This window comes from Scophthalmus maximus, chromosome 16 (genome assembly GCF_022379125.1).
Source record: "Scophthalmus maximus strain ysfricsl-2021 chromosome 16, ASM2237912v1, whole genome shotgun sequence".
Classification (NCBI taxonomy): Eukaryota; Metazoa; Chordata; class Actinopteri; order Pleuronectiformes; family Scophthalmidae; genus Scophthalmus; species Scophthalmus maximus.
Window position 1 is genome coordinate 9,414,796 of NC_061530.1, and position 12,704 is coordinate 9,427,499.

At 42.8% G+C, this 12,704-nt stretch overlaps 1 protein-coding gene across 1 annotated transcript in view; it reads right to left on the minus strand.

Moving 5' to 3' along the window:
* The window catches only part of LOC118287471 (transformation/transcription domain-associated protein), a 76,307-nt gene extending 65,620 nt beyond the window's left edge, over positions 1-10,687 (minus strand). Inside the window, exons 1-20 of the mRNA XM_035612707.2 lie at positions 10,581-10,687; positions 9,849-9,990; positions 9,188-9,237; positions 8,852-8,962; positions 8,533-8,637; positions 8,043-8,126; positions 7,502-7,558; positions 6,508-6,633; positions 5,177-5,254; positions 4,699-4,787; positions 4,072-4,168; positions 3,586-3,724; positions 2,969-3,047; positions 2,185-2,419; positions 1,736-2,072; positions 1,550-1,647; positions 1,245-1,439; positions 914-1,105; positions 655-820; positions 269-525 (exon numbers count right to left, since the gene is read on the minus strand). Coding sequence (XP_035468600.2) covers positions 269-525; positions 655-820; positions 914-1,105; positions 1,245-1,439; positions 1,550-1,647; positions 1,736-2,072; positions 2,185-2,419; positions 2,969-3,047; positions 3,586-3,724; positions 4,072-4,168; positions 4,699-4,787; positions 5,177-5,254; positions 6,508-6,633; positions 7,502-7,558; positions 8,043-8,126; positions 8,533-8,637; positions 8,852-8,962; positions 9,188-9,237; positions 9,849-9,948 — 2,595 coding nt within the window. The 5' untranslated portion in view covers positions 9,949-9,990; positions 10,581-10,687. The remainder of the gene's footprint in view (positions 1-268; positions 526-654; positions 821-913; positions 1,106-1,244; positions 1,440-1,549; positions 1,648-1,735; positions 2,073-2,184; positions 2,420-2,968; positions 3,048-3,585; positions 3,725-4,071; positions 4,169-4,698; positions 4,788-5,176; positions 5,255-6,507; positions 6,634-7,501; positions 7,559-8,042; positions 8,127-8,532; positions 8,638-8,851; positions 8,963-9,187; positions 9,238-9,848; positions 9,991-10,580) is intronic.
* Between the last annotated feature and the right edge of the window lie 2,017 nt (positions 10,688-12,704).

Here is a 12,704-nt window from a genome sequence, read left to right on the forward strand (position 1 = left end):
TATGTGTTTGGCTTGTGACACTAAACTAAAAGTCTTGCACACAGTGATTTATTCTGGTTTAGTGAGATGAAAGCAGATATTGCCATGCTACCCGTTGACCATTAGAGGGCAGATATGCTGACAGGTACTGCATAAACAATGAAATATTTTTCTACAAGAGGAATGCTTTTAGATCCACTTTTATGAAAACTGTCCTGCCAATCAGCTTAGTGAGAACTATGTTGGTGTGCATGGTGATTAGAGATGATGAGGAGGAGAACCCGCCCACCTGCATGAGCTCGGCCCTGACTGGTTGAATGTGGTCGTACAGGAAGTCCGGCTGTAAGTTGTCAACACACAGCTCCAGCGTGCGAAGGCCCTGGCTGACCAGCGTCTGTGAGCCGTTGAGGGCAGACACCAGTGGGTCCATGAGCATGGGCAGGTAGGGCAGCAAGGAGCTCAGGCGCACTGGCACGGTCAAACATAACTCCACAAACAAGTCCTTCATGTGCTGCTTGTGAAGGCCACTCTGCAGCATGTTCAGACCTGATGGCACAGAGAGGGAGGATTGGGAAAAGGAATGAATGGGTGAATCATGGACAACGGATTATAATTTTCTTTTCATCTTTGTCAAACACAACCTTCACGAAAGACAAATTATGTGTGAGGCGTTACCTTGCAGCAGGTTGGGCAGAAGGGGTAAGAACTCTTGGTAGAGTAAGTCATGGCTGCCTCCACCAATAGAACGGAAAAGAGCCCGGAGAAGCAGGAAGTAGTTGTAGGGCTCCTTAGCTGACTGGGCCAGTTCCATTGAGCTGTTCACTATCTTGTGGAGGTGTGGCTGAGGAAAAAAGGACAGTCACAGTAGTATGGATTACCTAAGATAAAGAAAAAATACCACCAAACACAAAAATACACAAAAACCTCTACATACCTTAAGCATCTGTTCATTCTCAGCAGCAAATAGAGACACTGAACCAAAGACTAATTTGAAGAGCTTGAGGTAGAGGTTCGACAGCTCAACATTTGAGCCCATCTCTGGCAGTCGTTCAAGAAGATACTCCACCAGGATGGTGGCAAATAGAGCAGACGTTGACAGGTTGGCCAGGAAAGAGTTTGCCACAATCTGGGGCACAACAGAGAACAAAGACATGGACTTTGAGCACGTGAAGAATTAAGGACTAATAACTCAGTATCCGAAAAATCGTATCACCCCCTATGAATAAAAAAATGTGCAGGTTTTATATATGTGAGATGGCAGATACCTGTAGTGCATAGTTCTTGGAAATCCTCTCCACCATGTATGGCACAGTGGTCTGAAAAATCTCCTTGAACGTGAGCGGGTTCATCATGGTGAAGACGCCGGCAAAGTGCTCCAGCACCTCCTTTTCCTCCTTCATGCGCACAGTCTGACAATTTGCCACCCGGATGTACGTCTGCTGGTTATTGGCAACCTGTACCTAATCAGGAGATATGTCAAGGTATCACAGCCATGTCTCACTGACTTATGCATATTTGTTAGGATTTCAGAATGTTTTTTGCAGATAAAAAAAATTATTTTTGGTCATACCTGGTAAATGTCCAAGGCCTGCATGGCATATTTGACCAGCTTGATGTAGATTTGTGTCTCCTTTGGCTGAAGCTGCTTGTTAGGAATGAACTGAGCCTCTGCAGAGAAAAAACAAACAAACCTAGAAGTTAGACACTGCATGTAGGCAAGTCCAACTGGCATCATGGTAGATCTGTGTCCTCTCACCTCCTGGGGCCTTGCAAGAGCTGATCCCCCATGTTATGGTCTTCACTCCACATACCAAGGTCTTCACCAGGCTGCGGCAGTCAGACACCTGGAATGTCTGCTTGTCTTCCTTCTCACCAGGTCGGTCAAAGGGTGTAGCCGGCGGTGGAGCAGATGGAGCAACAGGCGTGGGAGGAGCAGGAGGTGGAAGGGCAGGGGTGGTGGACGGAGTGGGTGTGGCTGGCACCCCGGGCAACGCCACAGGGTCGACCACGCCCATCTCTGACTGAGGCTTACACTTCTTGAAGATGGAGACAAGCTGGTAGCGTGCAATTGTGTGGAACTTCAGCACAAAAACCTGATATAAAAGACAAAGAAAAAAAATTACTCAAAACATCTTCAATGTGTATCAAAAATGCTGTACATCAATTGTTGTTCTATTGATCCCAGCTCTGTGCTGCCTACTATACCTCCAGCATCCTCATCAAGATGTCCCGTCCATTGCCGTTCTCCTGCTCGGACTTGAGGCGGATGCAGTCGACCAAGTTGAGCAGCAATTTGCAGGACATGGTTTGGATGTTACTCGGGAGTGACTCGTCGTCGATGTTTTTGGCAAAGAGCTGCACAGCGAGGGACAAATCTGTCAGGGGCAGATTCTGACGAACATGGTGCACCAGGTCTGCTAATGTGCTGTAGGCCAAGGGTCTGGAAAGAAAAGGGAGACGTGTCACTGTGACATTTAGACCAGAATTATAATTGTATTTCTTGACTTAATGGCAGTGAAAATTGTGAAGTGTGCGCTCATGTGAACGGACATTCTGTAGAAGAAATGACAAAGGTTGAAGATGGGAAAATCTTGACAGATATTGAAAGTAGCTGCAGATACAATTGAAGCTTATGAAGGAGAAAGAGAGAGGAGGTGAGGCAATGAGTGATATCGATAGTCCTGGCAGGTCTCATCCAGCCGCCTCGTTTCCTTTCAAGTACTAATGTGAAATGACAGCTATTTTGTTGATGAGGTGAGCTAGTTTGGCATCTGACGGGGGTTCAGGGGAGTTGAACACAGCCTGCCCTCTGGAGATGCCGGTGTACATGACAACCTGACAGTGCAATCTGTGCTGCAGCATTCCATACGCAGTCAGCTTCCCTGAGAATTTTGGCAGCCCGGCGAAGCGCCGGATTAATATGCTCGGACACTTGACATGCACCTGGCCGGGCAGCAAACGACCATGAGTGTGAACACACAGGACTCACCTGAGAGTCTCCCGAGCAGTGTATCCAGAGCCGATCAGGATGGATTCGTCGAAAAGTTTGTCCATACAAGGGATAAACTCTGAAACACAATGAGATGCGGTTTCATGGTATGATTCAAAGAGGTTACGTCTGATAGGAAAGATTCTTTAAATGTACTAGTACAAATATTTGAGGTGAAAGAAAAGTAAGCACAAAATAAGGTACTTTTTTCCTGCTGTCATCCAAACACAAAATTACAGTTTAATACTTTACTTCTTTTATATTTCTGTGACTTCAGTGTCAAATCTCTTGCAAAAAATATATTGAAACTTTCAGCCACATAAGCAGAAGTATCCCACAGTAAAAATGAAGAAAACCACATTTTTATGCAGAAACTCCGCCAACATGCATATAATTGTCTCAAGGTTCCGTTGATCAGCAGTTGAACTTTTCATTCCATTTCATTCTGTCTCACTCTTCACCACTTTGTCAAGCAAATGAGGTTCTACAGCCAAGTTTGACAGCTAATAAAAATGTAAAAGAAGCAGTGTGAAATATGGAAAATTAAGTGTGCATGGCAAGAAAATATAGACTGCTGATGTTTTGACCAGGAAACTGGTGTGTGTGCGTGTACATACGGCTGCGTAGGTCAGTGGTGAGGATGTGCTTGGCTGCGATGAGCAGCTCCTTGCGGAGGTGAGCAGTCTCAGAGGGGCAGTTGGACAGCAGCTGCAACATGCCCTTTACCATCTGCTGAGAGTACTTCCCGACCAGGTCCTGAAAAGATGGACACACAAACGAACCCTTTCATTTAAGCACAATTCATTTTACACATTCTAGTATACTGAGACAAGCTCATTTTCTCAAGTAATGTAAAAAAAAAATTAAAGTCAATATAAGGAAATAAAGTTCAACTGTTTTATCATAATTCTTTCCAGCTTCTGTCTTCAAATCAGTGAGAACAATATATTAAATTCTGCCTCCTGACAATCACCCACAGGAAGAAATTATATCAAGAAAACTATCCTCCAATACATGTGCGTTTGATTTATGGCCATTTTCCTTTTCGGTGGGATGACTCATCGAACCGATTCATCGGCAGTGAATGAGGCACCAGAGTTTACCTGGTAGATCCGAATGATGTAGGCAAGAAATGACAGAGTCTTGATCTGCGCAGCAATGAAGTCCGCATACAGCTCCTTGTTATAAAGCTTGTGCTGCCTGCAGAGGAAACGGTACGATTAACATACAAAAGCCATTTAGTTCCATCACAGGCATTAATGATGCTGTATAACTGCAGTAAGTGGCAATAACACGGGTTGGAATTCATACGCGAGTAAATTCTACACGGGGTGGCTTTTTTTAAAATTTGTATCACAGCTGTTAATACACGTCACAAAGAAACTCACCCTTTACCTGCCAGAAACCGCAGGGTTTTTCCCCCCAAAATTAATTCTGCTCCATTTCTTTCCTGTACAGAATGCTTAGCAAAACTCTCTTCCTACCCCGAGAGGTTTCCCCTCCTGCTAAGCCAATTCGTACAATTTTAACTTCTTCAAATAGATTGTAAGTCCAGTGTTGGCAGGCTACATGCACAGAAAGACCACCAACAAACGGTGCGACGGAGGAAGAAAAAAAAAAGGAATCAAATTCTCGTAAACACGACCAAACTCAATCGAAGGCTGTAAAATAAAATGTGTATAAGGCACACTCATATGCCTACCAAGACGAGTGTGCATGGAAACACTTACCTGGCCTGTGGGGACACCTGGAGCATGATGGTGTTCATGATGAGGGGCACGAACTCTGACACCACATTGTGAATGTTCAGCTTATAAAGCTGAGGGGACGCGGCAAAGACACAATCACAGTTAGTGAGAAATTTAACACGCACACAACATTACAACTAAAAGATTTTCCTCCAACAACACAAAACATGTATTTTTAACGGGAACAAATCTCATAACTACAATTAAATTGCAGATGAGTCTTGGCAATAAACAGCAACTTAATTCCCACCTCCATTGGAAGTGTATTTTACAGTAAACCTTGTAATACAGTCATTTTTACATTTCATTTGCATTTAAATTGCAAATTTATTAAGAGGCAAAAGCAGATATCCCATTTTGTAGTGAATCATTTACTTATTGCCTTTTCCTGTTATGAAACCTCATTATCAAAAGTAAATGTGGGAAAAAGGATATTTATGTATTGATTGATTTTATTCACCTGATACATCAGCACCACTATGATAGGCAGCTCTGCCAGCACCTTGAGAGACAAAGACCCCCGTGGGATGATGGTGTGCTGGAAATAAAGGAATAAACATAATGAGAAGAATGTAATAACTGAGTGATGCAGCTGCTGGACGTTCAGTTAGTGTGAAAAATACTCCACCGCAGCAGTAAAGACCAGATAAACAGGTCATATTTAAAATGTGAACTCACAGCCGCAAGGTTGCACAGTCTCTATTTAAATTAAACTTTTTTTTTTTTTTTAAATGAAACGCTCTACAATACATTTTCTCACTGACACATACATTATGTACGGCATCACCTTTATATAATCTTGACATCACTGTCACATAGATCTATTCTCATATTAAAAAAATCAATTTTATTTGAAAATATCAAACATCTTGGCACAAAACCTCCGGAAACAAAAATCCACCTTAAACCCTAAAATCTCAGGTTTAGGTGTCACACCACTAACTTTCCATATATTTATGGATCTACTTGTGGTCAGTGGTTATGTATCTACTAATGTGAAACAAGCTGAAGAAGAAAATAAATGTACTTTCTATGTGTTTTTTATTTGAGGATAACCGCAGTTTGTGGTCTCTACTGTTGGTGTGCCATCACAGTTCACTACTACCATCCGGTGGTCACTGAAGGTACTGTGAACTAAGGGAAGTAAGCATTTAGCAGTAAGTGTATTTGGAGAGTTGTCTGCTGTCTATCTAAATGTTGTTATTCAAAGCTGACTGCTAGCCTGTAGTAGTATATCCGAGTTGTGTTACAGTATTCTGCTAGCTGCAGTTTTTTTTTACAGATTTATGTTGTTTGTGCCCGTCTTGTCGACCAAGTGCTTGTTGATTAGTGAGTAACTGTAATATGTTTGAATGTTCATTCCAATTCTTGATAATCGTTAATTGAATTCCTATTATACAATGTAATGAAGGGATAAAGGCACGCACGCACACACGCACGCACGCACGCACGCACGCACGCACACACACACACACACACACACACACACACACACACACACACACACACACACACACACACACACACACACACACACACACACACACACACACACACACACACACACACACACACACACACACACACACACACACACACACACACACACACACACACACACACACACACACACACAAGTAAATCCACTCAGGATTCATTTGAATTATATCCCTCCCTGGTCTGCACCTTCACCTGAGCAAAGGTTTAGTGTCCTGATCCAAAATCCGGAAGCAATTCTTGGCACACCTATTGATCCACAATACACACCATCACACATGTTGGTTAGCTTACCGTTCGCGTTTCGCTGTCTTCCCTCTCGGGCGCCGTCTTAACCAACACAGACGTGATCATCCCCACCATTTCTGGGGAGGGAACTGTGTTCTCTGCTATCACCTGTGGGTTCTCAAAGTACCTGGCCTGGTGGGGGTACAATAAAAAAAACTGGTTTTAGAGGCAACAGAGGAACATCATAAAGGTAAGAAGAAAGATGATGGGACGGTAAAAAGTAGCTTGTATCCATTTAAAACTTGGGCGGTATCCGACTAAGTATCTTGTCCGTCGAATTCCTTTTTTCTCTCATACAGAAAAACTGAACTGTCAGATTTTTGAACAGTGATTGGTGAGACATTCAGGGTGGGTTCACATACTGTGAACTGTTGTGCCGAGTTCACACTACACGATTTTCAGCTCACCGACAAATCCTGGAGTTGCAGCTAATCGCTGGAAAATCAGCGTGAAATTGGGCAACGCAAACAGTCGATCGCTATGTGTGAACGAACAACGACGCGATCAAAGTGACTCAACGAGGCCTAATTTTTCAGATATCTAGCAGGCTAAATATCTGGACATGTCGGGGAACCCATCTCCTGTAACATGGAGGTGATGTGACAGGCAGCGAGTGCGTCAACCGGGAAACCACTGTTCTTTTTGACGTCCATAGTGAGAGTGACATACAATTCCTGTATTGCATATTTTCCCGTGTCACTTCTCGCGTGAGACATTTCTCCTGGTGAAGGATCGTGTAGTGTGTGAACCCCCCGTCGCAGATGAGTCACGTAGTGTGAAGAGCACAACGACAGAAAGCCTGCGATTACAAGACAGCACGTTGTGTAGTATGAATGGAACAGAGATCTTACGACTTTGAAAATCAGATATAGTGCCTGAGGCACTACTGGGTCATCAGCTGCCTGCACTTCCAACTCCAGGTCAAGCATTTACAAAATAAATGCTTGACCTGAGGAATCTGAGTCGACTGATGGCCGGAGGAGGATACGGATGTACTTACAACAACTTTGGGAAGATCTTTATAAATCTGCTTCACAAAGTCCAGGAAGTGATGAATCTGAAAAGAGAGGATTATTGAAAATGTGTTAATCCAAGACAATGTACAAAAGTTAATCTTTTCACTGAAACAGAGAGGAAACCAGCTATTTTTTCTATTAGTTCTGGTTAAATCAAACAGAATAATATGTCCTCTAAGGTATTACATATTAGTAGTGCTGCATCAATTCTTTCTCATTGAGGGTTTGGTCAACATTTAAGTTTGGTAAGTTGATTACTTTTTTATTTTTAGTGGTGATTATCTACTAAAGGGAGTTGGGTTATATTATTCATATGACATGATGAAAATTAACAAATATGTGCTTTTGTCTTAAGGAACTAAAACAGAAAACTCTCTGTTTGCATTGCTCCGCACAGGGACAAAAGACTGAGGAACCAATCTGGCATATCTTAAAAAATCAATGATTAGTCAACAAAGAATTAATTAAACTGAGGGCAGCTTTATCAACATCACTTTCAAATCCTTTCACAACTCAAGAACTCACCTCCTGAGAGATTGGAGGGCGGAACTGTTTGTGCAGCTCGATGATGATGCGAAGGCATATCAGCACATTTTCCTCACTTTCAATCTGGAAAACACAAGGGAAGGAAATTGTGTGAAATAGCCGTGCCATAGCCCCTGTAGGTGTGAAATCCCTGCATATATAACTATGTTTGCTTTGGCCCACAGCGAGTTGTAAATTCATCATCAGCAATTTCACCATATTCCATCCGATATATTTGTGTCACAGCAATGAACCCCAACAATATAGTCACACTTTGTACAATGTCTGCAAAAGAACAAACCCATTACCACCACAGGCAAAATTCTGCAGCATTTGGCAGCTGGGTAACGTTAATTTTCCAACACTTCCATGTGCATTTAGTGCTAGAAAACAAGGCAAAATAAACTACTAGCAATAAAATAGTCAATACAGTTTCGGAGTAAATGAATATAATGTCAAATGTCGTGTTGCAAGAGACTAAGACTCGTACCTCCAGGAAGCGAAACATGACAGACAAGACGTTCTTGGTATGTGGACGAAGGTGTTCGTTTGTTGGGATGCGGTGGATGATTTCCAGGACCAGCTTTCTCAGTTGCTGAACAAATGGAAGACATTTTAATAATGAATAATCCAGCTTCACATTCAATTAAACTATATTGTATGATTTACCAATGTTCACTAATCTTTTATGGCTGCAAAATCTTAATGTGTACCGAGACCAATATCAGCAAATAAAAAAAAATGTCTCCCCCAAAAGTTTTCCCTAAATTGTGTTGGAAGGGGCCCATTTCCTCGCCTGAGCCTCATACCTGTGTAGGTTTCTCTTGAAGGAACTGCACCTCTCCATCCTGGAGAAATGTGAGGAAGCGAGGGATGATGTGCTCCAAGAAGGTGGAGTACTGAGGTGAAGACGTCACATTCTGAAATTGACAAGTCCGAGACATTTTATTCTATGAAGCAACTCAGTACATCAGAAAGTCGAATGCTCAAATGCTGTGAAACATGTATCGACTGTTGTCATTTGTTGCTACATGCCTATTCCAATCAGAAACATACAGTATTTTTCTAGGGATCGAAAAGCCACCCTCAGAGACAAAGAAAATAAATCTGTGCCATCACGCACACAGAACGTCGCTCAAACTCACCTCAAAGTTCTCGCTGACCTCCTGCATCATCTTCAGCTTAGTTTCGTCGGCTGGAAGGTGAAGGACAGAGTGCCGCCATTAATCACACTTGCCGGCGATTACAGTTTTACTTTTCACGGTCGCCTCCGCGCGCTCGGCAGGGACTCTCAGATCTTATCAGTTTGACTTTCAGCGTCCAGCTTGATCCAGAGGCACATCGACAGACACACTCGCACTCAAACACACTCGAACCCACTGGCACTCTCGCAGTCGCGCGTACCTCTGACTGGACTAAAGCGTATCGCTCTCATCACATCGCCCATGCCGAGCACACGTTAACTCATGTAATCAAAACTATACCCTAAGAATTTTTTCTGTGAATCCTATTATTCTATCCTGTAATTAACCTCCTTACTGCCTTAAAAAAAAATTGCCAAATAGATAACCCTCTGACTTCAAGGTTTTGTAACTTATCCATACGGCCCTTGATCACCTGCCCCAAAGTTACCGTGAGAAGGTGAAGTGGAAGTCAACTGTGAATTGAAACCCAGATTTAACCAATGGAGACGAGGCAGGTCCACTGTGGGTGCCAGTTAACTGACGGATGGACCCATTTACTGACTCCTGTCTACATCGCTGTGCACACCGTCGACCGGAACCCCGTGAGCTCTTGTGGACTTACGCGTGTTGGCGTCCGTGAGCGCTGCCACAAACTGCAGGTACTTCTTCATGAGCGTGGTCTGGTCCACCACGGTGGGGCTGGGGGCTGTCACGAAGGCCATGGCGGCTGGGACGGACCGATCTCAGCGGGGTCTCGTGTACGCCTGCAGACGTGAGAGGGGGGGAAAAAGGAGAGACCTCAAAAACACACTGTCTCCAAGTGATGCGATGGTCCTGACGGCGGCGGGCATTTGGTGAACGAATCGTGCCGGCGTTTGGGAGGGAAAGTCCTCCCGGTTACGGAATAAGTGGGTTTGACAAACCAGAAACAGATCCACAAACAACACGCCTCTCGGGCATCAGCTAGCATATGTTTCAATCGTATTAATGAATTAAAAACTCTGTTTTAGGCGTCGAAACGGTGGCCCTTGTGTAACACGCAGATCGAGCGTGCTTATTCGTATTTCCCAACAAGACACAAGAGTCACATACTGCGTTAATTGGGCTAAAGCACGTTAGCAGCCGTTAGCTAACACAAGCTAGCTCCCCCCCCTCCGAAAGAAAGAAAGCGCTCTCGCACACCGTGGCGTCAAACTGTTGAAAGTAAAGACACATGCACGCCACAGAGACGGGCACGTTATTTCAAATTGAAGGCTTAGATCTTGTGAAGCTGCTCGTGCGCACGTGCCTGCGATTAAAGCCCAGTATTTTTGCCAAAGTTTGAAAAAAAAAAAGCCGAACCATTTGCACTTACCAGGCGCTTCAGACAGGAAGCCGTCGCTCTGTAGCCGCCGTGCTCGCGCTGCTGCTCGGAGCCTGCGGCCGACAAAGATGAGTGATATCCCTCCGCGAATTCTTTAATATGTTTTCACTATTAACGTGCATGTATATTATATAATTTACTTTCTTAAAAATACCAGGTATAGTATTAAACCGATGTTCAGTTTAATGGAAATAGGTTATGTTGGTCAAAACGTTTTATTCTAGTACCAACGGCAGGATACACGGTGAACACAGGTCGATGTTAGACCATCGTTTTCGATGGTCTTCTGGCTCTGGCACTTCCGGTATAGTAAATGTGCGGGGGAACAGCGCATGCTCATTGGCGGTAGTTCCCGTCCGTCTGAGGTGTACTCATCCTGATAATTTCCCAGTGTCGATAGAGTCGGTAAAGTATGTCAACTCATATCGGGGTAATATTTAGACAATGCAGACACTGTTCAAAACATTTGCTTTATTCTAAACCAACAGGCTAGGCAAGGGATATTGGCAACGTAGATGTGCAATTTTATACATTTGATTTGAAGTTGAATTTTTATAATTTGGTACCACTAACTAGTAAGTCACTATTTACAACGAGGGCACTGTTATAAGTTATCTGCTTAATGGGTCTAATTTTTTCTATGACATTAATTCCTGCAGTTACAATGTTAATAGTGTCGTAAATGACGGGTCACGCTCTCTAATAAGTCATCAAGTCTGCAGTTATAAATGTCAGCAAGTCGTTAATATACAGTCCATCAACTCGTTGTTGTGAATTGTTTAAAAGTTGTCACGTTCTTTTTGGACCAGATTTCTCTGCAGTTCTTTTCAGGAGGTCAAAGGTCAACTGGTATAGTGGAGGGATCTTACCGCTGAAGTGAATCACAAGTGTCATGCTGGAGGAAAATAAACACTGGACAGGCAGGAGAATATTTCCCAATCTGTCGCCCAAAATATCTTTATGATAATGATTCAAAAAGGAAGTATGAAGAATTAATGGGCCATGAAACTTTATATCGTTTGAAGAGAATAAAGGTCATTGATTAATTTATTCACTGTTTTCATTAAGGTCTTTGTACTGTTGCACCAGTTGGGGGGTCTGTTTTTACCACAAGATGGCAGTGCACCGAAGGTGAGAGTGGGAGAGTAAACTCTACAATTTCTCAGTACTCATCGTAAAACAAGCATAATGCCAACCTTTTGTGAATTAAAAAAACAAAACAACCGGAGCTGCATTTGACTTTCTCCCAGATCCCTTTGAAAAAAACATACAGATTTCCATGTTTCACTATTTTCTTATCTGATGTGTTTTTAAGAAGAACAAAGCTGACGGAATATTGATCTTCAGGGCAGATTTTCTCTTTTTTTTGAATAACAGACACTTTCATACGACTGGAACAGTCCTCGAGAAAATGTGTGCAACAGTTAGTAGAGGTGTGCCAGAAGTCTGGAGTTGGGGTATTTGTGGGGAGCTTTAATAATTTTGAACACGCTGAGATTTTGTTTTCTTCCTTTTATTTCAAGAGCCAAAAATTTTAATTTTCATCAGTTGTTGTGGTGTTCATTGATCTTCTAATCTCGATATTCTTTCCCTTGCATTGAGCTTACTGGTCAACTAAGCCCATTAGTTGTTGTCTAAAATCACCATTTAATCATCATTTACGAGATTATCCCAAGCCGCATCGAATTTAGCTGCTGACATGTCTGCTTCTGTAATACATAAATTAAAGTGTGTGTATATAAAGCAACAAGATATGAGATTTTCATATTTTTTACAAAATGCTTTTTTTAATAGCTTTGGAAGTAATGAAGTCTGGTTGAAAGATGGTCATTATTTATCTTGCATAATCCATCAAGCCTGTCTTTACCCACATGCTTTGCTAATGGGTTTTAATTCACAACTCTCTCCTTCACAGCCTCCTCCGTCCAAAGAGCGAGCCCACTGGCAAAAGACTTGCAGAATGAGATATTCCTTTCAGTGAATGTCAAATATAATGTCACTGATAATTTGACATAGAATGTGACACTCTCATTCTCTTGCGCTCTCGGTCCCTCTGTGTAATAATAATCTGCTGAAAGATGTTTGTCTCAGGCTTATTGCACTGTCCCTTTTCGT